At 36.5% G+C, this 24,015-nt stretch overlaps 1 protein-coding gene across 3 annotated transcripts in view; it reads left to right on the forward strand.

The window, feature by feature from the left end:
• The window catches only part of ATRNL1 (attractin like 1), an 808,308-nt gene that overhangs the window by 218,920 nt on the left and 565,373 nt on the right, over positions 1 to 24,015 (forward strand). For all 3 annotated transcript variants that reach the window (XR_011564298.1, XM_070780901.1, XM_070780902.1), the window contains one exon: positions 3,476 to 3,613. Coding sequence is in view for 2 of the 3 variants with exons in the window: in XM_070780901.1 (XP_070637002.1) it covers positions 3,476 to 3,613 (138 nt within the window). In the remaining variant the exon portion in view is untranslated. The remainder of the gene's footprint in view (positions 1 to 3,475; positions 3,614 to 24,015) is intronic.

The following is a 24,015-nucleotide window of genomic DNA, read 5'->3' on the forward strand; positions in this document are numbered from 1 at the left end:
AAATAAAGAATGCTGGGAGTAATATCAATAACCTCAGATAATATGCAGATGACAGCACTCTTATGGCAGAAACTGAAGAGGAATGAAAGAACCTCTTGATAAAAGCTGTTGCTGCTGCTAAGTCACTTCAGTCGTGTCTGACTCTGTGCGACCTCATAGACGGCAGCCCACCAGGCTCCTCTATCCATGGGATTCTCCAGGCGAGAACACTGGAGTGGGTTGCCATTTCCTTCTCCAGTGCATGAAAATGAAAAATGAAAGTGAAGTCGCTCAGTTGTGTCCGACTCTTATCGACCCCATGGACTGCAGCCTACCAGGCTCCTCCGTCCATGGGATTTTCCAGGCAAGAGTGGGGTGCCATTGCCTTCTCCACTTGATAAAAGAGGAGAGTGAAAAAACTGGTTTAAAACTCAACATTCAAAAAACTAAGATCATGGCATTTGATCCCATCACTTCATGGCAAATAGATGAAAAAACAATAGAAACAATGACAAACTTTATTTTCTTGGGCTCCAAAATCACTACAGATGGTGACTGTAGCTATGAAATTAACAGATTCTTGCTCTTTGGGAGAAAAACTATGACAAACCCAGACAGTGTATTAAAAAGCAGAGACATCACTTTGCCAATAAAAGTGCGTCTAGTCAAACCTGTGGTTTTTCCAGTAGTCATGTATGGATGTGAGAGTTGGACTATAAAGAAAGCTGAGCTCTGAAGAACTGAGGCTTTTGAACTATGGTGTTGGAGAAGACTCTTGAGAGTCCCTTGGACTGCAGGAGATCCAACCAGTTAATCCTAAAGGAAATCAGGCCTGAATATTCATTGGAAGGACTCATGCTGAAGCGGAAGCTCCAATACTTTGGCCGCCTGATATGAAGAGCCAAATCATTAGAAAAGACCCTGATGCTGGGAAAGACTGAAGCCAGGATAAGAAGCAGATGACAGAGGACAAGATGGATGGCCATCACCAAGTCAAGGACATGAGTTTGAGCAAGCTCCGGGAAATGATGGAGGACAGGGAAGCCTGTGTGCTGCAGGCCATGGTGTCACAGAAAGTAGGGCACAAATGAGAGACTGAACAACTACAACAACAACATCAGACTACAATTCCTGTTGTTGCTGGCAAGTTTTCTTATTATTTCATTGGTAATCTTTGAGGAGGATATTAGATGAGATTACTAAATTTAGTAATTTTATTCAGAAATTAAGGCATTTATGTTTCTGATGAAAAAAATGTAGCCAGGGGTTTCATAAAAATACTTGTAGTAACCTATCTCTTATTCTGACTTTTTCAGATAATACTTTACATGTAGTAAGAACTCAATAAATTTTGTTTTTTTACCTGAGTGAATCAACCCTAGTGGCCTTACATAAAATTTTCTATAAAAAATGACTTAAAAATTTAAGCACAATTTAAAAAAATTAAAGTTCTTATCATTATTTTTTCTTATTATAGTAGTAATATGAATTTATAGTAGAAAATTGATGATGTAGAAAAATCTTACTAAAGATAACCACCATTTTCCATGGGCATATTTATACATTTCAAAACATAAGTGTGGTCATTCTAGATATGGGTCAGAAAGATCCCCTGGAGAAGGGTTGGCTACTGAATCCAGTAGCTTCCCTTGTGGGAAGCTTCCCTTGTGGCTCAACTGGTACAGAATCCGCCTGCAATGCAGGAGACCTGGGTTCGGTCCCTGGGTTGGGAAGATCCCCTGGAGAAGGGAAAGGCTACCCACTCCAGTATTCTTGCCTGAAGAATTCCATGGACTGTATAGTCCAAGGGGTCACAAAGAGTCAGACATAACTGAGCAACTTTCACTTTACTTCACTTGGATACAATGTTTGATTTCTTATTTTACTTAATTTATTATGAATGGTTTTCTTGTTATTAAATTTTCTCCAAGCTGTTTTATAATATAAAGTTTGAAAACTATATTGTAATTCTCTCAGTTTTATTAGGAGTAAGATTATTGTACATTTTTCCTTGATGGCTGCATGCCATTTTTATACTATGTTATAGTAGAATTATGCCTCTGAAAATTTCTGTAATATATAGGTATTTATTTTTTTACTCTTTTTCTTTACCCTTTGATGTTAACTCATGTTGATGACCTAGTCTCTTGGGATTTCCCTCTTAGTTTCAAATTTTCTACATAGACTATGTATGAAATTTAATATCTGATCTTTGATTCATACATCCTGATTGTGTGTTGGTTGCTGCTGCTGATTAGATGTGTTGCTTAATCCCGGCTTCTTGATCTTGGAAACAATCCTGAGAATAGTACCTTCTATACAAAACTGTTGTGAGGATTAAATTACGTAATTCTTATATACCACTTGGTGTTCTATCTTGCAGTGGGGTAGTAGTTACAATATTTAAGAAAACTGATGCAGTATGTGAACTGACAATGCAGAATAGATAACAGCACAGACTATTGCAATCGATTTAATAATAGTGGCTTTACTGGTTTGAGGTGAGGGCGCTAATTAAATGCATAGTTGTAATAATGATGAAAATGATGATGATGTTTCTACAAAAAGTTACCAAAGTTAATATTATGCCCCCAATAGACAATAAACAGGAGCTTTCATATATAAACTTTACTTCTCATCTGAAATTTTAAAATTCTATTGTAATATTAATATGAAAATATATTAGATCTGATATCAAGATATAAAATATCTCATGCTTCAAATTTCTTTGTTTTAGTTCACATTTCAAGTAAAATTTCTAGTAAGCCTTGAAGCTTTTCTTGCCCAAGAAGATAAACATTTATACAAATTAATTTAAAAGTACTATGTTAAATTTTACACTGATGTATTTTCTTGAAGTAAGGCCTTAGCATCACACAGTTTTCTGTGTTTATTGATCCTTTTTTATTATACCTAAGGACAGATGAAACATTTTAGCATCTTTATCAGAGCTATGTTATTTATTCTTGTGTTAACTTAATAGACATAACAGTCACATGCATCTTTAAGGACTATGTTAAAATGTATTCCCTCCTGGTGGCTCAGATGATAAAGAATCTGGGTGCAGTTTGGGAGACCCGGGTTTGATCCCTGGTTTGGGAAGATCTCCTGGAGAAGAGAATGGCTTCCTACTCCATTATTCTTGCCTAGAGAATTCCATGGACAGAGGAGCCTGGTGGGCTACAGTCCCTGGGGTTGAAAAGAGTCGAATGACTGAGCAAATAACACTTTGACTTTTCATTCTCTCCTGAGCTATAACTCTTATGTTTCACTTTAATTTTTAGCCGTTATGTTTTACAGATCATAGGCAAAATTTATCCCATGTTAATATTTTGAGATGTATGTTAAAAAATAAAGAAAAAACACTTGGGAAATGCCATTTGTACTTTGCTGTCATTCAGATTGTAAAATAAATTCTTTGTCTTTGTGGCAGTAATACTTGATATTGTTATGTAGATATTATCAACCTTTTTTTTTTTTTTACCATTTTCTTTAGCTTGCCAGTGTAATGGACATAGCACTTGCATCAATAATAATGTGTGCGAACAGTGTAAAAATCTTACCACAGGAAAGCAGTGTCAAGACTGCATGCCAGGTTATTATGGAGATCCAACCAATGGAGGACAGTGTACAGGTAATTATTTTTTCTTTCACTTCAATGTAGTTTTACTATAGGAAAGAAAATTAAGAAAGATGAGCCCCTTGTGGAAAATATATTTTATTAAATAAGTTTTTTTCATTGAGCATTTTTGGAAGATAGTATGTATTTATTGAGGGCTATGAACTATAAAAATTCTGTGATATACTTGCTTTAAGAAACTCCTACTTTTTCTTATTTGAAAATGAATACATATTTGCTATAGGAAACTTAGCAAATACAGACAAATTAAATTTAGAAATTATGTGTCATCTCAGTATTCTGAAAAAAAATCACTGCTTATAACTTATTTTTAATAATAGTAAGTGATCACTTTACATTTTAATTTAGAAATAAGAAATAAAGATTTTGTGTATGCCTTATATCTGGTAAGTTTTTGTTTGTTTTTGACAAGGTGATATAGCATAAGGTTTAAGAGAATGGGTTTGGAATTAGTTGTTGGCTGAAATTCCAGCTCTGCCACTGTTTAAGTGTATGGCTTTGGGTAATTCACTTAACCTTAGAGAGTGCTTCATTTTTCTCATATGTAAAAGTGAAATGATAATACTTCATTGGATTGTTGTAAAGATCAAGTGAGATCATGTGTAATAGAGGCACATGTAATAGGAATTAAAGTACATTACAAGAGCATTGTAAGTGCTAACTATTACCATCTCAGGTTTTTGATCCTGAAATCCTTTTATCTGTTTTCTTTCTCTGTCTTGCTACTTTTTTCTTCCTATTTTTTGAAAAAGAAATTTTGGTCTTTCTTTAAAAAAATTTCTTTCAAGTTGTAATTTTTCAATAACTGTCTTCATTTCTAAGTTGGTCCTTGTTCCTTAAATCTTTACTCTACTTCTAAATGGAGAGTGTCTGAATAGCACTCACAGAAAAGCTGTGGTAAGATGCAGAATCTTTAGAGAGAACTGGGCCTAGGGCTGATCTAGACAAAAATTTTAATACTACCTGCATTTTAAAACCACCTGCAAAGCTTTTTTAAAAATATGGATGTATAGGCCACTCCCTAAAAGAATGAAATCAATCTCTTAGGTTAGGTCCTAGGGTGATTCTTGGTTCTTTAAGTCTGCCCAAACGACTCACGTTTACACTCAGAGTTGAGAAAGACAGAATGATGAGCTATGTCCTAGAGTCAATGAAACTGGCGGTAGCGGGTTTCCATTCATTTCTGCTGAATGGAAATTTTGCTGCGCCCTGATTGAGGCTCTAACACATGAATTGGTTGACACTTAACATTTTCTGTGCTTGAGGTACTGTACTCATAGCTTATATTCATTGTCTCATTTCAAGACAACTGTAAGGGAGGAATCACAATTGCTTCCTTTTTAGGTACAGCCAAATATACAAAGAAGTTAAGTAAAATGCTCAAGATTATACTGCTACTAACAGGCAAAAAAAATCTGATTCTTAGACCTAACTCTTGACTATCAATGCAGAAGTAGTGTTAATGTGAACAGGGAGGATCCAGGAACCCTTAGCCAAAAGCCACAGCTTAGTGCTGTGTTCAATGTGTAAAGAAGCTGCAGGAGATATCTGTACAGTGGAATCCAAAAAATTCAGAGCTTGTCTATTATAATCATAGTATTATATTTTGTTATTTTATGTTTGTTGAGTAAAAAGAACCATCCTGTTTTCCAACGCTTTTTACTACTAAATTTTCTTTAGCCAAAAATTTCACTGGACAAAAAATGTATTTCAGATAGATTAGATAGATAATGATTATTTACAGGGCTTCCCAGGTGGTGTGGCTGATAGATTCTGTCTGCCCATGCAGGAAACACAGATTTGATCCCTGGTTTGGGAATATCCCAGGAGTAAGAAAGGGAAACCCACTCTAGTATTCTTGACGGGAAAATTCCATGGACAGCACAGAGTCAGACATGACTGAGCTACTGAGCACACACACACATACACACACACATGCACACACACACATATAAATGCTTTGTTTCCATGCCTTTAAGGAAAAAAACCATCTCTGGGTTTTTTTTGTTTTTTGTTTTTACATTGCAATTTTTATGTGTTTGCAATCTTTCAAATATTTATATATAATTGTTTTAATTTACTTTTATAAAAGTTATTTTATTTATGCTCTCCAAATTATTTTAATGCCTATATAACAGTGCATGGGGATTTTGTGAAGTAATTTGCTTAATATTTTCCTGTTATTTATATATTGCTTCCATCCATAGCCCCATTTTTAAAGGGTTTTTCTTAAATTGGGGTCAAATTCACAAAGCATAATATTAACCATTTTAGGTTACAATTCAGTGGCATTTAGTTCCTTTATAATATTGTGTGACCATCGGCTCCATCAAGTTCCAAATTTTTTTTGTCACTCCAGAAGAAAATATCATATTTATTAAGCAGGTATTCCAAGCCCCTGGCAATCACTAAGCTGCTTTATGTATTTACTTGTTCTGAATATTTCATATAAATGGTATTATAAAATGTGTGACTTTGTGCCTGGCTTCTTTTACTTAGCCATAATATTTTTAATATTAATTCTTGTTGTAGTATCTATCAGTACTTCATTCCTTTTTACTGATGAATATTATTCCATTGTATACATGTATCACAGTAGTTTTACCCATTTATTTATTGATGCACATTGCTTTTTTCCCACCCTTTTTGGCTATTGTGAATACTGCTACTGAGAACATTACTGCACATGTTTTTTGGGGGGGATTTCAAGTTTTTGGTTGTTTTATGTATCAACTAGAAGAGGAATTGCTGGGCCGCCACTCTTTTACTTTCTGTCACTTTGAATATCATTAGTCTAGATACCTCAGATAAGTGGAATTTTCAGAATTTGTCCTTGAGTGATTGGCTTGTTTCAGTTAGCATGACGTCTTCAAGGTTCTTTCATGTTTTAACATATGTCAGAATATCCTTCCTTTTTATTGCTGAATATTCTGTTGTATATGTATACTACATTTTTTTGATCCATTCGTCTGTTGAATACTTGAGTTGCTTACATCTTTTGACTATTATAAGTAATATTGTGATGAATATGGGTGTACAAATATTTGTTCTTTTTTTTTTTTTTTGGTCTCTTCATGTGCCTGTTTCACACTTGTATGTCTTTGGAGAAATGTCTATTTAAGTCCTTTGTTCACTTTTTATTTGGATTATTTGGTTTTGTTGTTGTTGAATTCTGAGTTCTTCATATATTCTAGTCATTGTTGTTATTTAATTGCTAGGTCCTGTCTAAGTCTTTTGCGACCCCTGGACTGTAGCCCATCAGACTCCTTTGTCTGTGGAATTTCCCGGCAAGAATACTGGAGCAGGTTGCCATTTCCTTCTCCAGGGGATCTTTCCAACCCAGGGATCGAACCTGCGTCTCCTGCATTGGCAGGCGTATTCTTTACCACTGAGCTACCAGGGAAGCCCGTATTCTAGTTACGAGGCCCTTATCAGACATATGATTTGCAAATATTCTCTCCCGTTGTATAGGCTGTCTTTTCACTGTCTAGACAGTGTTCTTAAAGGCACAAAAGTTTTCAGTTTTGATGAAGTCCAGTTTATCGCTGTTTTTCTGTTATTGCTTGTGCTTTGGTGCATATCTAATAATCCAAGAATATAATGTCATGAAGATTACCCAAAGTATTATTTTAATTTTTTTGCCGACATAGGCAAAAGGAACCTTTGAATAACTCTATTAGCTAAAAGCTGTTTTAAATTAAAATAAGTTATTATTATTCCGACAGGCAGAGTGCTTTCAGAAATATGTTTCCCTTTGGGAATCATACTTCTCTGCTAGGTTTAAGATTAATTCAGTTATTTCATATTATTTTTGTTGCTGACATTATACATCTGTAGAGCTGAGGTACAATGCAATAGAAAATTAAAGAGAATGAAAGATAAATACCTTTCTTTTTTTGCTGTTGCACATTCTCTGGTAGTTTATGAAGCTTTAAATAATTCCTTATAGTTTCCTTGTTGCCCAAATTTGGCAAAATAATATTTTGCTGTCTGTGACTTTTCTATGGTGATGTGATATATGAAATTCATTTTTATTTCTTATAGCCACATTAGTTATCTAACTAAATCAAAAATATGCCACATGCAGTGAATTATATTTAATGCGGCAAAGGCTAAAATCAATTTATAAAAAAATGAGAGGCAAAGTTTATTTCTTCATTTTTTTTCATTCACCTCATTGAGAAAAGTTCATTTTTCCCTTAGTATTTGCATTTATTAAAATTCAAAGTCCATAGTGGTATTAAGGGAAGTGAGGAAATAGATTTATATTTAAATGGTAAGGCTTAAATGTACTGTAGATGTAGATATTCTTTTAAAAATTCAGCCTACTAAAGCCCTTTAACATTGTTGTAAATATATAAACGTACTTACAAACTTTTGTTAGTTGTTTTTAAACTATGGTATATTTATGGCTGTTCTATTAGTGCAATTAACTATTGAGAGTGCTTTATTATTAAGCTATTTTATTTGTTATTAATGTTCAGTCAGATTCCTTGATACATCTTATTCTGGTGCTGATAACTATTTATCTTCCCAGGTGATGCTTGTTGTAAAGAATCCGCCTGCCAGTGCAGGAGACGTAAGAGCTATGGGTTCAATCCCTGGGTCAGGAGGAACCCCTGGAGAAGGAAATGGCAACCCACTCCAGTATTCTAGCCCAGAAAACTCCATGGACAGAGAATTACAGTCCATGGTGTCACAAAGAGTTGGACACAACTGAGCATGCACACACACATCTATCTGTCTGTCTGTCTGTATATATATGCAGCTATAAAAGAACATAACATTGTTAAGTGTTTGGGCTTTGAAATCATACTGATTGGATTCATATATTGGCACTGTCACTGTCTCCTTGGGTAGTTATTTCACCTCTTAGTGTCTCCCTTTACTCACCTGCAAAATGCAGCTGAATTTCATTTATTGTGTGGCTTGAACAAACAGGAAATAACATGTGTTTCTAGCAAATGCTAGCTTTACAATGCAAGCTGATATTGCATATTATTATTATTTAGAACATCATTAGGGTTAAGTATTTTAATATAAGTGTATGAATCATATTTGTGGGACAGTATTGCTTTTGCTGTATTATCTCCAATATGACTGATACATTTTTGTCGAGAAAATAAGTAGAGAAAATTTCATTGAATAAGAGTAACAGCTCAATGTGCTACAACAATTCAACACTCATTATACTGTATTACTTTGTGGTGAAGGATTATTCTTCAGTTCCCCAATTATTGACTACTTACTATATGCAAAGTAGTATGTTAGGACTTAAATTTATATACAGTTGACTTAACAGAGATTTGAGCTGCGCAGGTCCGCTGGTACATGAACTTTTAAAACAGTAAATGCTGTAGTACTACACTGTCTGCAGTTTATTGAGTCTTGTGTATAGAGGATGTGCAACTGTGTGTAGGAGGAACCTGATATCTGGAGGAACTGCACATATGGAGTGCCCGACTACAAATTATATAGGATTTTTCTGTTGCACAGAAGGTTGGCATCAGCAAACCATTTGTTGTTCTAGGATCAACTGAACATTGTGTAGGTGCTTTAATAGTGTTATGTGGAAGCTGAATGACGGAGAAGGCGATGGCACCCCACTCCAGTACTCTTGCCTGGAAAATCCCATGGGCGGAGGAGCCTGGTAGGCTGCAGTCCATGGGGTCGCTAAGAGTCCGACACAACTGAGTGACTTCACTTTCACTTGTCACTTTCATGCATTGGAGAAGGAAATGGCAACCCACTCCAGTGTTCTTGCCTGGAGAATCCCAGGGACGGGGGAGCCTGGTGGGCTTGCCGTCTGTGGGGTCACACAGAGTCGGACACGACTGAAGCGACTTAGCAGGCAGGCAGAAGCTGAATGACAGAATCACGGACTAAGATTAGTTTTCATGAGAGTATTGGGTAGGCCCTTGAAATTAAGGGCAGTTTACAAGCTTAATTTTATGTGATTGTCATTAGTTGCATGTTTTCACAACTTTCTCTGAATATAAGAAACTAAGCTATAATGTTATTAATCTTAAAAATATTTTAATATATTTAGATATTTTTTGTTTCATTATTCATAAAATGTACCATAAGACAAAAGCTCTCCATACTGAAATATACAGACATTTAAACAAATGCAGTCTTGGGACTTCCCTGGTGGTCCAGTGGTTAAGATTCACCTTCCAGTTCGGGGGTGTGGGTTCGATCCCTAGTCAGGGAACTAAGATCCCACATGCCTTGTGGCTAGCAAAACAAAACATAAAGCAGAATGCATATTGTAACAGATTCAGTAAAGACTTTAAAAATCATCCACATTAAAAAAATCTTAAAAAATGCAATCTTGTATGAATAATTTGCTTCATCTAGGTCTTACTTTTTTTTTAGTTTACTGCAAGATGTCTAATGGGTTTTGTTGATGTTACAAATAAATTCTTTTCCTCTAACATTGCATGCATAAATTGTTTTAGTAAATCCGATTTTGTATTTGCTTATGTCTTTTAGTTCATTTTATTATTCTGTTTCTAGGTTCTTAAATAGTATAGTTATATGATTTTCGTTCTGTATATTTTTACTTTCAATAGTGTTAAATAATTATTTTTCAGTCTGGGATATAAAGAGTTCTTTCAACATAGTGACAGTTCTATTTTTACCTTTGTTTCTTATTAGCAAAACTTATGTTTTTCTTTTTGGTATGCTATTAATATCTGTCCCTAGCAGGCTTTTACAGAAACAGTTAAAACTTTACTAAACACACTGGGCTATTCTCTGAGACTTGAGGATAGTAAAGAAGATGAATGAACTCTTCCTTCTCTCTGCTGAAATAAGAAATTTTTTTCATTTTAAACTTTCCTTACATATTGCAGATTGTTCATAGAGGTTGAAAATTTATACCCAGATGAACTTGAGCATTTCTTAAGTGTAAGAGTTTAATTCTCTCAAAATGGGAGCATTGGCCTGAATAATCTAAAAATGCAGATAACAAAAATCACTGGATATGGAAATCTTGTTTCTGTGGATTATTTTGACACAACAAAGTTAAAAATGTGTATTTTCTGAGTATACATATCATCCTGTGTGGCCAAGAAACTGCAATATGAGATTTTAAATATTTCAAAGCGAGGACACTAAATAAATAATTGCATTTATATGGTGATATTTAGCATAGGGTATAGTCATGAAGCTATACTTTGACCTAAAATTCTCTTAAATGACATTTTTATATAAATTTAAGAAAATGAGAGAGCCTTTTAAAAAGGAGCTGCTCGTTTCATCTGCCTGGTTAAAAAAACAGTCGGTGCACAGTTTCTGTACTATTTTTAGCTAGTTTCTCTTCTCTTTATACTAAATATTAAAAACAATATATTTGACTGGGTTGGGTCTTAGCTGCAGCATTTGGGATCTTAAGTCTTCGTTGTGGCCTGTGGAATCTAGTTCCCTGACCAGGGATTGAACCCCGGCCTCTGCATTGGGAGCATGGAGTCCTAACTACTGGACCCCCAGGGAAGTCCCTATACTAATTTTTTGATATCCTTTGTTTACCTTGTAGAGGTGTTTCTTTACATCAAATGCTCCGTAGCCCTGTTTTCTTTTTCTACTCCATCTTTCAAGCTCTTTTCATACTTTTTGTCCTTATAAAAGGAACTTTAAAAGACAAGAAGAACTTTAAGGACAAGAAGAGTTTATGAAAACTCTTTGGCCCTGATATCATCAGGTATTTTAGAATGACCTTTGATTGTGGATTATTAGAAGATGCAGTTTAATCCTCTTTTCTCTTAGATTCCTTTTGCAAGAATGTCTGTGGGCTGTCTCATGAAACCGCTAGAGATATTAGTCAGTGAATTTCTAAGAGCTGGGAACTTTTCCATGCATGACTGACTTTGGCACTTTCCTCATGATCTCCCTTCTCACTTTTTATTGCAGAGTTTACCAACTAAAATTTTTTCTCTCATTTTTTGCATTTGTTTAATGGTTTTTAGGCTCCTAGACATAATGTAGATTATCTTCACCTCTGATTTGTAAGTTTTTGACCGAGAAGTGTGTCACATGAATCCTTTCTTTTCATTAGTAAATTCACTATATATCTTATGGAATTAAAAAAAAAAGGAAGAAAAACTATTCAATGGTTTTCAGTTCAGTTCAGTTGCTCAGTCATGTCCGACTCTTTGTGACCCCATGGACCACAGAACGCCAGGCCTCCCTTTCCACCACCAACTCCCAGAGTTTACCCAAACTCATGTCCATTGAGTCGGTGATGCCATCCAACCATCTTATCCTCTGTGGTCCCCTTCTCCTCCTGCCTTCAATTTTTCGCAGCATCAGGGTCTTTTCTAAGGAGTCAGCTCTTCACATCAGTTCAGTTCAGTTCAGTCGCTCAGTCTTGTCTGACTCTTTGCGACCCCATGAATCGCAGCACACCAGGCCTGTCTGTCCATCACCAACTCCCGGAGTCCACCCAGACTCATGTCCATCGAGTCAGTGATGCCATCCAGCCATCTTATTCTCTGTCGTCCCCTTCTCCTCCTGCCCCCAATCCCTCCCAGCATCACAGTCTTTTCCAGTGAGTCAACTCTTCGCATGAGGTGGCCAAAGTACTGGAGTTTCAGCTTTAGCATCATTCCTTCCAAAGAAATCCCAGGGCTGATCTCCTTCAGAATGGACTGGTTGGATCTCCTTGCAGTCCAAGGGACTCTCAAGAGTCTTCTCCAACACCACAGTTCAAAAGCATCAATTCTTCGGCGCTCGGCCTTCTTCACAATCCAACTCTCACATCCATACATGACCACAGGAAAAACCATAGCCTTGACTAGACAGACCTTTGTTGGCAAAGTAAGGTCTCTGCTTTTGAATATGCTATCTAGGTTGGTCATCACTTTCCTTCCAAGGAGTAAGTGTCTTTTAATTTCATGGCTGCAGTCACCATCTGCAGTGATTTTGGAGCCCCCAAAAATAAAGTCTGACACTGTTTCCACTGTTTCTCCATCTATTTCCCATGAGGTAATGGGCCCAGATGCCAAATCTTCGTTTTCTGAATGTTGAGCTTTAAGCCCACTTTTTCACTCTCCTCTTTCACTTTCATCAAGAGGCTTTTTAGTTCCTCTTCACTTTCTGCCATAAGGGTGGTGTCATCTGAATATCTGAGGTTATTGATAATTCTGGCAATCTTGATTCCAGCTTGTGCTTCTTCTAGTCCAGCGTTTCTCATGATGTACTCTGCATATAAGTTAAATAAGCAGGGTGAGAATATACATCCTTGATGAACTCCTTTTCCTATTTGGAACCAGTGTGTTGTTCCATGTCCAGTTCTAACTGTTGCTTCCTGACCTGCATACATATTTCTCAAGAGGCAGATCAGGTGGTCTGGTATTCCCATCTCTTGAAGAATTTTCCACAGTTTATTGTGATCCACACAGTCAAAGGCTTTGGCATAGTCAATAAAGCAGAAATAGATGTTTTTCTGGAACTCTCTTGCTTTTTCCATGATCCAGCGGATGTTGGCAATTTGATCTCTGGTTCCTCTGCCTTTTCTAAAACCAGCTTGAACATCAGGAAGTTCATGGTTCACATATTGCTGAAGCCTGGCTTGAAGAATTTTGAGCATTACTTTACTAGCGTGTGAGATGAGTGCCATTGTGCGGTAGTTTGAGCATTCTTTGGCATTGCCTTTCTTTGGGATTGGAATGAAAACTGACCTTTTCCAGTCCTGTGGCCACTGCTGAGTTTTCCAAATTTGCTGGCATATTGAGTGCAGCACTTTCACAGCATCATCTTTCAGGATTTGGAATAGCTCAACTGGAATTCCATCACCTCCACTAGCTTTGTTCGTAGTGATGCTTTCTAAGGCCCACTTGACTTCACCTTCCAGGTTGTCTGGCTCTAGGTCAGTGATCACACCATCGTGATTATCTGGGTCATAAAGATCTCTTTTGTACAGTTCTTCTGTGTATTCTTGCCACCTCTTCTTATCACATCAAGTGGCCAAATATTGGAGTTTCAGCTTTAACATCAGTCCTTCCAATGAACACTCAGGACTGATCTCCTTTAGGATAGACTGGTTGGATCTCCTTGCAGTCCAAGGAACTCTCAAGAGTCTTCTCCAACACCACAGTTCAAAAGCATCAATTCTTCGGCGCTCAGCCTTCTTCACAGTCCAACTCTCACATACATACATGACCACAGGGAAAACCATAGCCTTGACTAAATGGACCTTTGTTGGCAAAGTAATGTCTCTGCTTTTGAATATGCTATCTATGTTGGTCATAATTTTCCTTCAAAGGAGTAAGTGTCTTTTAATTTCATGGCTGCAGTCACCATCTGCAGTGATTTTGGAGCCCAGAAAAATAAAGTCAGCCACTGTTTCCACTGTTTCCCCATCTATTTGCCATGAAGTGATGGGACCAGATAATAATACTTAACCTATTGGGGGCAAGATAGAAACCATCAAAGTGTTCAATGTTTCCCTTTAGTTTTGCTTGATGTAATGCTTAGCTTCCTCATCATATTTTACTTTAGGTTTTATGTTGCAAGGAACTGGCACAATTTGTTTTTTAAAAAGTAAGATAAGGTGTTATAATTTAAAGACAAAAATGGCTCTAACCCTAAACCTACAAATGTTGAGGAATTCCTATTAGCTTCAAATGACAGGCGTAGGATGAAAATGAAGAGGTGAATTTAAATTGGGGGGTACTACTCATATTCTAAAACATATAAAACATTTATGTAGTATGCTACAGAAAATTAGAGGTTAACTAAGAAACTCTCAGCATGTATTTATCTTTTTCTGATACTTACAGATTTTTTCAAAAGCAAAATCAAGCTAAATACCAATTCACATACACACTTTTTCATATCTCAAAACTACTTAGTGATGGTGGCGAAGTTAATTATATATTAGAAATGCGTAGAGCAGGTGTAAGAAAGCACCAGCATAAATGCTGTCTGTAAATAGTTCATAAACATATTAAAGTCGGTCTTAACATATTATTTAGGAAGAAATGCCTTTTCTTCAAAGGTCCATTTTTATATATCATAAGACCTCAATGTAAGTGTTAGCTTTTTTCTTAATCACATATAATTTTATCTATACCTTGTATATTGCTTTTTCTTTCAAATTTTAGTAAATAAAATTTACTAATTTTACAATAACCATGGTCTGTGCTTTTAAGCTTTAAAGCAACTATATAAACATTTAATTGTATATTTAGCATATAGTTTATGTTTTGCATAAATTGTATGTATAACAGCCTAGTTTATTAAGCAATTTTAACTTATTTTTGACTTCTTATTAAGCATTTCTGTAGAAGACCACTATTATTCAAATTAATGTTCATAAACTAAATTCAGTAACTATTATGTGAAAGAACGTTCTCCCTTCACCCGCATCTTTAGGCTCGATTTCTATGGTACCTTTGACTTCTTCTTTTTCTTCAACCCTTGTGCCCCAGACAGACTCCACGTTGTGTGGTATCTGTACCCTCCTTTGTATTCCATTCCCCTTATTAGTTTAGGTCCTCGTGATTCCTCTTCTCTTCGGCTGCTGACGGAGGTTACAGATTACCTGTAATGTTATGTGGTGTTCTTTGTTGTTTAGTTGCTAGGTTGTGTCCGACTCTTTTGTGATTCCATGGACTGTAACCCCAGGTTCCTCTGTCCATACGATTTCCCAAGCAAGAAAACTAAGGTCTTGCCGTTTCCTTCTCCAGGAGTTTTCCTGACCTAGGGATCAAGCTCATTTCTTCTACATCGGCAAGCAGATTCCTTACCACCGAGCCACCCGGGAAGCCCTAAAATGGAATGGATTTTTATTAAATATTTGTTGAGTTAGTGAACGATTACCCTCCTTATATGCAGTCTCTCCATTTGTAATCCACCTTTATACCTCCTTTATCAGAAGACAAAGACACATTTTCTTCCCTCAAAATTCAGTGATTTTATGACCATTTCCAAAATTTTTCATCGCTTCCAGAGTATCTGTGAAATAAGTAAAAACTCCTTGACAAGACATTCAAGGCCTTTCATGCTCTGACCCTGAGGGATATTTCTGGTTTAATATCCTACCATGGTTCTCATATTCTACCACATCTTTACTTCTCTTCTTCTCTGTGTCCACAGTTAAGATTCTGACATTTTCTTGGTCAGCCAAGCTCCAGGAATTATATTAAAAACATATATAACTAATATTTAATAGTTTATTTATATCAGGAATATTGCTAAGAAATTTCCCTAATGTTTTTCATTCTCTCCTAAGCATTCTTTCAAGTATGTACTATTACATCCATTTTACAGAGAAGTAAACCAAAGACATAGGGCCAGAGAGTCATGTAAAAGGTTAAGCCAGCAAGTGATGGGACCAGAATTCAAATGTGGACTCCCAGATTCTTGTGCTCAAAAGCAAGTATGTACTTATTCTGTTGAATAAACAGTGGTCACCTCTTATGCATTTAAAAGCCATAATTGAACTGCCATTGTCTGGTTGTGTTTATCGTTTCTTTAGCTTAACCCGTTGTGATAATTCCTAAATAGTTCATCTTCTCTCTTTTTTTTTCACTTGATCATTTGTTCTTCTTTATGATATTCACAATATTGTTTCTTTACACCTCATCTCCAGTCGCTTCTTTATATTAACCCAACTCTTCACCCGTTTTTCTGATGTTTACTTTCCTGGACATTACTGTGCCTCTGCACTCCATTACTCATTTTTCAAATGTCAGCTGAGGGGAAATTCAGCCTTAAAACTTGTACTTTCCATCCTGACTTCAGGCAGCTTTTGCACCTTCACGGTGATAGCCGTCAGTGTTTTTGTAATTTATTGTTCTCGTGTCTTTCTAAGTAGAATGTGAACTTCTTGATGAGAAAAGTTTTGTCTTACGTTTAAAAACTCATTTTATATTATCTCTGTGTCCCTATTACATAGTTAGTGGTACTGTGCTTGGTATGCAGTTAATCCATTGCTAAATTAGTTACTCAGAAAATACAATGTATGTGTGATACGTTTTACTCACTTTCATATAATCCAAGAGAAAGTGGAATTCAGACTTTCTGGCTAGATGGCTTTCACATTTCAACCAATTGTTTCACTTTAGAGCCAGAGGTAAAAAGCAGGTTATGATTTTTGGCATGTTAATTTTTCAGTTTTATTTTTCAGTAATAGAGGCAAGAAGCAATATTGACTCAGTATATATATTGTTTTTCTCTAAATGAGGGTTAGTTTTAATAATTATAAATGGTGTTTCAGTCTGAACCTATAACATATATTGAGTAATAATCCAGTATTTTGTATGTAAATTTTTCATTAAGTACTGATAAAAGGAGTTATATGAAGTTTGGATAAGGAATAAAATGGAATTTGTGTAATTCTTTTCAGTTTCTAGTTTTTCAGACAATACAATAGAATCTTGGTGTCTGACTTCCCTAAGCTTACCATCTACATTTCACTTCACTAACCTATTAATTTGGGGTCATTTTAGTGAATGTATCATCCTATAAATGTTTTCAGCTGACATCAAAAATATTTATTTCCCTATACTATATGATTTGTGTATTTAATGATTTTAAGAGTATATTTTGTTTATTCTTCTATCTGCCAGCAGTTAACTCTTTCAAGTTCAAAGCTGTATTGTGATTATGAATCCCATTGTTGGTAATAGAAGGCATTTGGATAATTCTTCACATGGGGTGACTTTTCTTTTAAAAGTAGGGACTAATATTTTCTTGAGAAATAAAATCATTTTTTATTTTATATATTGTTAACCACGTCCCTTCACTCAAAAGTATAAAAACAAACCCTTAGTAACATACAAGAAAAACAAGGAACTCTTCAAATGCAGTTAGCATGTTATTACTGACTTATAAGTAGAATGCATAAAAGTGTATTTTTTGTCTGTTTTTAAGTGTAGATATATTTAATCTTTTCAAAGTCAAAAAGGTCTATTAATTTTGGGGAGCATAATTTTACACAGAAAAGTTGTTTAGGATATTCTTTCAAATTTGTTTTTTTTCTTCTTCTCTCTCAATTAAATATCATAGGCTTGATGTTCCTCTTTTCCTTAAACATTTTTGGATTTATTTTTTAAAACCTGGGAATTCTCTTATCTACATTATAGTTATAGAAATCAGGCCAGTAACATTGATGCTTATTGTTATTAAACATAGAACTTAGTGCACACAAGATACGACTCTACAGTGAATATCACCAGATGGTCAACACCAAAATCAGATTGATTATATTATTTGCAGCCAAAGATGCAGAAGCTCTATACATCAGCAAGAACAGGACCTAGTGCTGACTGTGGCTCAGGTCATGAGCTCCTTATTGCAAAATTCAGGCTTAAATTGAAGAGAGGGGTAGGCTCTTGAGAGTCCCTTGGACAGTAAGGAGATCAAACTCATCAATCCTAAAGAAAATCAACCCTGTTCACTGGAGGGTCTGATGCTGAAGCTGAAGCTCCTTTACTTTGGCCACCTGAAGCAAAGAGCCAGTTCATTGGAAAAGACCCTTACACTGGTAAAGATTGAGGTTAGGCAGAGAAGGAGGTGACGAAGGATGAGATGGTTGGATGGCATCATTGACTCAATGGACATGAGTTTGAACAAACCCTGGGAGATAGTGAAAGACAGGGAAGGCTGGCGTGCTGTAGTCCATGGGGGTCACAAAGAGTCAGACACCGCTGAGCAACCGAACAACAAGAGGGACAACCACTAGACCATTCAGGTATGACCTAAAACAGAGCCCTTATGATTATACAGTGGAGGTGACAAATAGATTCAAGGGATGAGATTTGGTAGACGGAGTGTCTGAAGAACTATGAATGGAATGTTGTGACATTGTACAGGAGATGGTGATCATAACCATCCCCAAGAAAAAGAAATGCAAGAAAGCAAAGTTGTTATCTGAGAAGACTTTACAAATAACTGATAAGAGAAGCAAAAGGCAAAGGAGAAAGGAAATGATATACCCAACTGAATGCAGAGTTCCAGAGAAGAGCAAGGAGAGATAAGAAAGCCTTCCCAAGTGAACAATGCAAAGAAATAGAGGGAAACAACAGAATGGGAAAGACTAGAGATTTCTTCAAGAAAATTAGAGATACCAAGGGAACATTTCATGCAAAGAGGGGCACAGTAAAGGACAGAAATGGCAAGTACCTAACAGAAGCAGAAGAGATTAAGAAGAGGTGGCAAGAACACACAGATGAACTGTACGAAAAGGTCTGAATGAACCAGATAACCATGATGGTCTGGTCACTGACTTAGAGCCAGACATCCTGGCGTGCGAAGTGAAGTAGGCCTTAGGAAGCATCACTATGAACAGAGCTAGTTGAGGTGATGGAATTCCAGGTGAGCTGTTTAAAAACCTAAACGATAATGCTATAAAAGTGCTGCACACAGTATGTCAACACATTTGGAAAACTCAGCCGTGGCTACAGGACTGGGAAAGGTCAGTTTTAATTCTAATTCCAAAGAAAGGCAATGCCAAAGAATGTTGGAAAGTTTTGCTCATTTCACATGCTGGCAATGTAATACTCAAAATCCTTCAAGCTAGGCTTCAACAGTAGGTGAACTGAGAACTTCCAGATGTATAAGCTGGATTTAGAAAAGGCAGAGGAACCAGAGATTAAATTGCCAACATCTGTTGGATCATAGGAAAAGCAAGGGAACTAAAAAAAAAAAAAAAAAAAAAAGAAACCATCTACTTCTGCTTCACTGACTACATTAAGCCTTTGAATATGTAGATCACAACAAACTGTGGAAAATTCTTAAAGAGATAGGAACACAAAACCACCTTACCTCTCTCCTGAAACCTGTATGCGGGTCAAGAAACAACAGTTAGAACCAAACATGGGACAGACTAGTTCCAAATTGGGGAAGGAGTATGTCAAGGCTGTATATTGTCACCCTGCTTGTTTAACTTATATGCAGAGTATATCATGAGAAATGCTGGACTGGAAGAAGCACAAGCTGGAATCAAGATTGCAGGGAGAACAATCAATAACCTCACATACACAGATGACACCACCCTTATGGCAGAAAGTGAAGAGGAACTAAAGAGCCTTTTAATGAAGGTTGAAAGAGGAGAGTGAAAAAGCTGACTTAAAACTCAGCATTCAAAAAACAAAGATCATGGCTTCTGGTCCTGTCACTTCATGGCAAATAGATGGGAAATAATGGAAACTGTGATAGACTTTATTTTCTTGTGCTCCAAAATCACTGCGGACAATGACTGCAGCCATGAACTTAAAAGACATTTGCTCCTTGAAAGAAAAGCCTAGACATCTATTATAAAGCAGAGACATTACTTTGTGGACAAAGGTCCATATAGTCAAAGCTCTTGTTTTTCCAGTAGTCGTGTATGGATGTGAGAGTTGGACCATAAAGAATGTTGAGCACTAAATAATTGATTATTTTGAACTGTGATTTTGGAGAAGACTCTTGAGAGTCCCTTAAACTGGAAGGAGATCAAACCAGGCAACCCTGAAGAAAATCAACCTTGAATATTCACTGGAAGAGCTGATGCTGAAGCTGAAGCTCCCAATACTTTGGCCACCTGATGCGTAGAGCTGATTTATTAGAAAAGACCCTGATGCTGGGAAGGATTGAAGCCAGGAGAAGAAGTGGGCAACATGGGATGAGATGGTTGGATGGTGTTACCTATTCAATGGACATGAGTTTGAGTAGGCTCTGGAGATGGTGAAGGACACGGTTGCCTGGCGTGCTTCAGTCCATGGGGTTGCAAGGAGTCAAACATGACTGATTGACTGAACAATTAGAGAAACAGCAAACCCCCCAAGCTACAAGAGTGGTACCACCAAACTCCTTCCCTGGGAATTACCCTCAGCATCTCAGCATCAAGCTGCTGTAGCTTAGAATTGCTTCTGTGAGCGTCTGTGCTTTGTCTTGATTTATTTTGTACATTCTTAGCAAGATGTGTCCCATGCTAATATCCGCTTTGTTTTACACCATTTCAATTTAGGAAAGGTTTCATAGACTGTTCTGCTTCAGGGTGTCCTAGGAAACCTGTCTGGCCTATTTCTGCATGTCTCTAGATGGTGACTGCAGCCATGAAATTAAAAGACGCTTACTCCTTGGAAGGAAGGTTATGACCAACCTAGAGAGCATATTCAAAAGCAGAGACATTACTTTGCCAACAAAGGTCCATCTGGTCAAGGCTATGGTTTTTCCTGTGGTCATGTATGGATGTGAGAGTTGGACTGTGAAGAAAGCTGAGCGCCAAAGAATTGATGCTTTTGAACTGTGGTGTTGGAGAAGACTCTTGAGAGTCCCTTGGACTGCAAGGAGATCCAACCAGTCCATTCTGAAGAGATCAGCCCTGGGATTTCTTTGGAAGGAATGATGCTAAAGCTGAAACTCCAGTACTTTGGCCACCTCATGCGAAGAGTTGACTCATTTGAAAAGCCTCTGATGCTGGGAGGGATTGGGGGCAGGAGGAGAAGGGGACGACAGAGAATAAGATGGCTGGATGGCATCACTGACTCGATGGACGTGGTCTAGTGAACTCCGGGAGTTGGTGATGGACAGGGAGGCCTGGCGTGCTGCGATTCATGGGGTCACAAAGAGTCGGACACAAGCAACTGAACTGAACTGACTGACAGCCTGTGAGCTCACAAAGAATCGGACATGACTTAGTAACTGGACAACAACATTGAATATACTACAGTTTGGCTTTGTGTGACATTTCTTCATCATAACATTTGATTACACACTTTTGGCAGAAATACCTATGCAGTTATGCTAAATTCTTCTCACCATATCAGGAATTACATGCTGTCGTCTTTCAGTAAATGGTAGTGTTCACTATGAACATTTGGTTAAAGTGGTGTCTGCCAGATTTCTTCACTATGAAATTACTATTTTCTCCTTTAATGGAAAAATGTCTTGTAGGAGATATTTTGAGAGTATGTGAATATCGTATTACTTTTCAAACTTTGATCCACTATTTTTATGATTTTTTTTTTCCAAATGGAGATTTTCTAATTCTGTCATCCTTTCTACAATATCAGTTAGATTTTTTTCTACAATGAAAAGGTTTCTCTTCTCTGTTTTGTCTGTCTGTGAATTTTATCTGTGTATATATCTGTGCATCTATGTATTTGTCTGTGTATCTATGTTTTTACAATTCAATGCAACTTTTAAAAATAATCTCATTGAAAGCAATGCAGATTTGAAAAGAGACATGATAAAAATTCAATAATTTGGAATTCAGAATTTGAACTTGAGCCAAGCAGTAATTTTTGGTGGTAGACCTGAATATGGGAAAAAAACGCCTGGTATTTCACATATTATTGATGTTTGGTTTGTGAATAGATTCTAATACTATGTGGCATTCTTGCCTCTTCTCTAGCACAGGGTATTAACATTTTGCCCTCCTTTTTTAGCTGAATGAAAGCTACAGATTAAAGAAAGAAAATATGAGAAGTCAAAGTTGAAGAGGGCAAAAACTAGTGGTAGTGATTAGGGGTGTTCAAGAAATTTATCTTGCTAGTGTTAGAAAATGAAATATGACTAAAGTTACTCATTTATCCAAGCGAAATACAAGATATTAAAAATACAATTCCAGGACAGTTGGGTTGAAATTAATTTTGGTCAAAATTTTTCAGTGTTTATGCCTGGCCCTCTTCTGTCAAAAAGGAAAACCAAAACCTTGTTTTTAATACATTTTATTTCTTTATTTACAGCTGTGTTGGATCTTTGTTGCTGTATGGGTTTTTCTCTGGTTGTGGCGAGCAGGGGCTGCTGGCTAATTGCAGCGTGCAGGCTTCTGTTTGCACTGGCTTCTCTTGTTGCGGAGCACGGGCTCCGGGACACAGCAGCTTCCGTGGTTGTGGTGTGTGGTCTTAGGGGGCTCCTGTGCTCTGGAGCATAGGTTCAGTAGTTGTGGCACTCGAGCTTAGTTGCCACTATCTGGGATCTTCCCAGATCAGGGATTGAACCTGTGTCTCCTACATTGGCAAATGGATTCTTTACCACTGAGCCACCAGGGAAGCCCCCTTGTTGGTTTTCAATGAGAGCTTAGTTTTTAACATTCACTCAGAATGTAAAACTGACAAGTTATGTGACTCCAGGCTTTCTGATTGTATTTCTGGAGTTGGCATTTTTTCTTTCCTCTAAAGGATCAGAGAGTAAATGATTATTTTTTGACCCAGGTATTATTGTTGCTTTACTGCTGCCTCCTCTGCTTCCTCTTTCCCTCCAGCTTCAACTCCTCCTCCTTCTTCACAATTGTTTCCATACTAGGAAACTGTTCTCAAGTTATGAGCCATTTAAAATAGGAAATGAGGACTTGGCCTCACAGATATAGTTTACTAATTCTTAAACAGATGGTTAAGAGTTTGTTTTTTTTCATTTTTCAATATGTTAGATGGCTTTGAAATGTAAAATATGAAACTTACAGCCCTCTTGTCACTTTAAGACTTTTCAGTCTGTAATTTAAATCCTCAAAACAGCGCCATTTACTTGGCAGTTCCAGTCCTTAAGTTGTAGATTACTGTTCACCATCATATCCCAGAGTAGCTCTAGAGTACCGCCTTTCACCCAGTAGCATCCAACAACTGGAACAAGGACAGAATAACTGAGTTTCACTGTACTTCACTTTCTGGGGAAAGGATAATTTCTTAATTTCTCATTTACTCTGTATTTAGGCAAATACAGGTGCCCAGTATCCCAAGTAAACAAAGTAACCTCATAAATGAAATAACATATTTTAAATTATGAGACTTATCTTTCCAGAAGCAAACAAAATCGTACTCTAAGTAACAGGTTAATACGTGATAATATTTGTACTTTTTGAGTGTTTAGAGAGAAAAATCAGATTGCTAAGATATTGATATCGACATTTCATATTTATTTTATTTCAACTATGTTTTTTTCCTATTTGCATAAGCCACAGATAGTGAATATTTGAACTTAGAACTGTAAATAAAAATATAAGAAGGAAAATATAATTTTAAGTCATGTGGCTGTTTGAACATTTGTCTTTGCCAGAATTCTTACTATATGTGAAACCTAATTTATATCTACTAAATATCAAGTATAATTATGCTAGAAATGTAGAAAGGAAATTAAATGGACATGATTTCCCAACTCCCAGCAGTCGTATGTGTTTGTGAGAAATAGCAATGATGTAGAAATTAAAGCTCTAAGCAAGTAAACTGACTTTGAAACAAATACTGCCAGTGACTACTGTTCGATTTCAGTTTTCTAAGTATGTTCTTTATATACAATTTATTTAAATAACTTTTATAGCATTTGTTTTCCTATCCTTATTTTTTAGTTTCGGTTATAAGTTGATATTGAAAATTTATATTATAGGGAAACAGAAATACCATGTGACCACATAATGTTCCTCTAGTATATATCTAAGCTGTAAAATCATCATCATATAAAATTTACCA

This window comes from Bos indicus, chromosome 26 (genome assembly GCF_029378745.1).
Source record: "Bos indicus isolate NIAB-ARS_2022 breed Sahiwal x Tharparkar chromosome 26, NIAB-ARS_B.indTharparkar_mat_pri_1.0, whole genome shotgun sequence".
NCBI lineage: Eukaryota > Metazoa > Chordata > Mammalia > Artiodactyla > Bovidae > Bos > Bos indicus.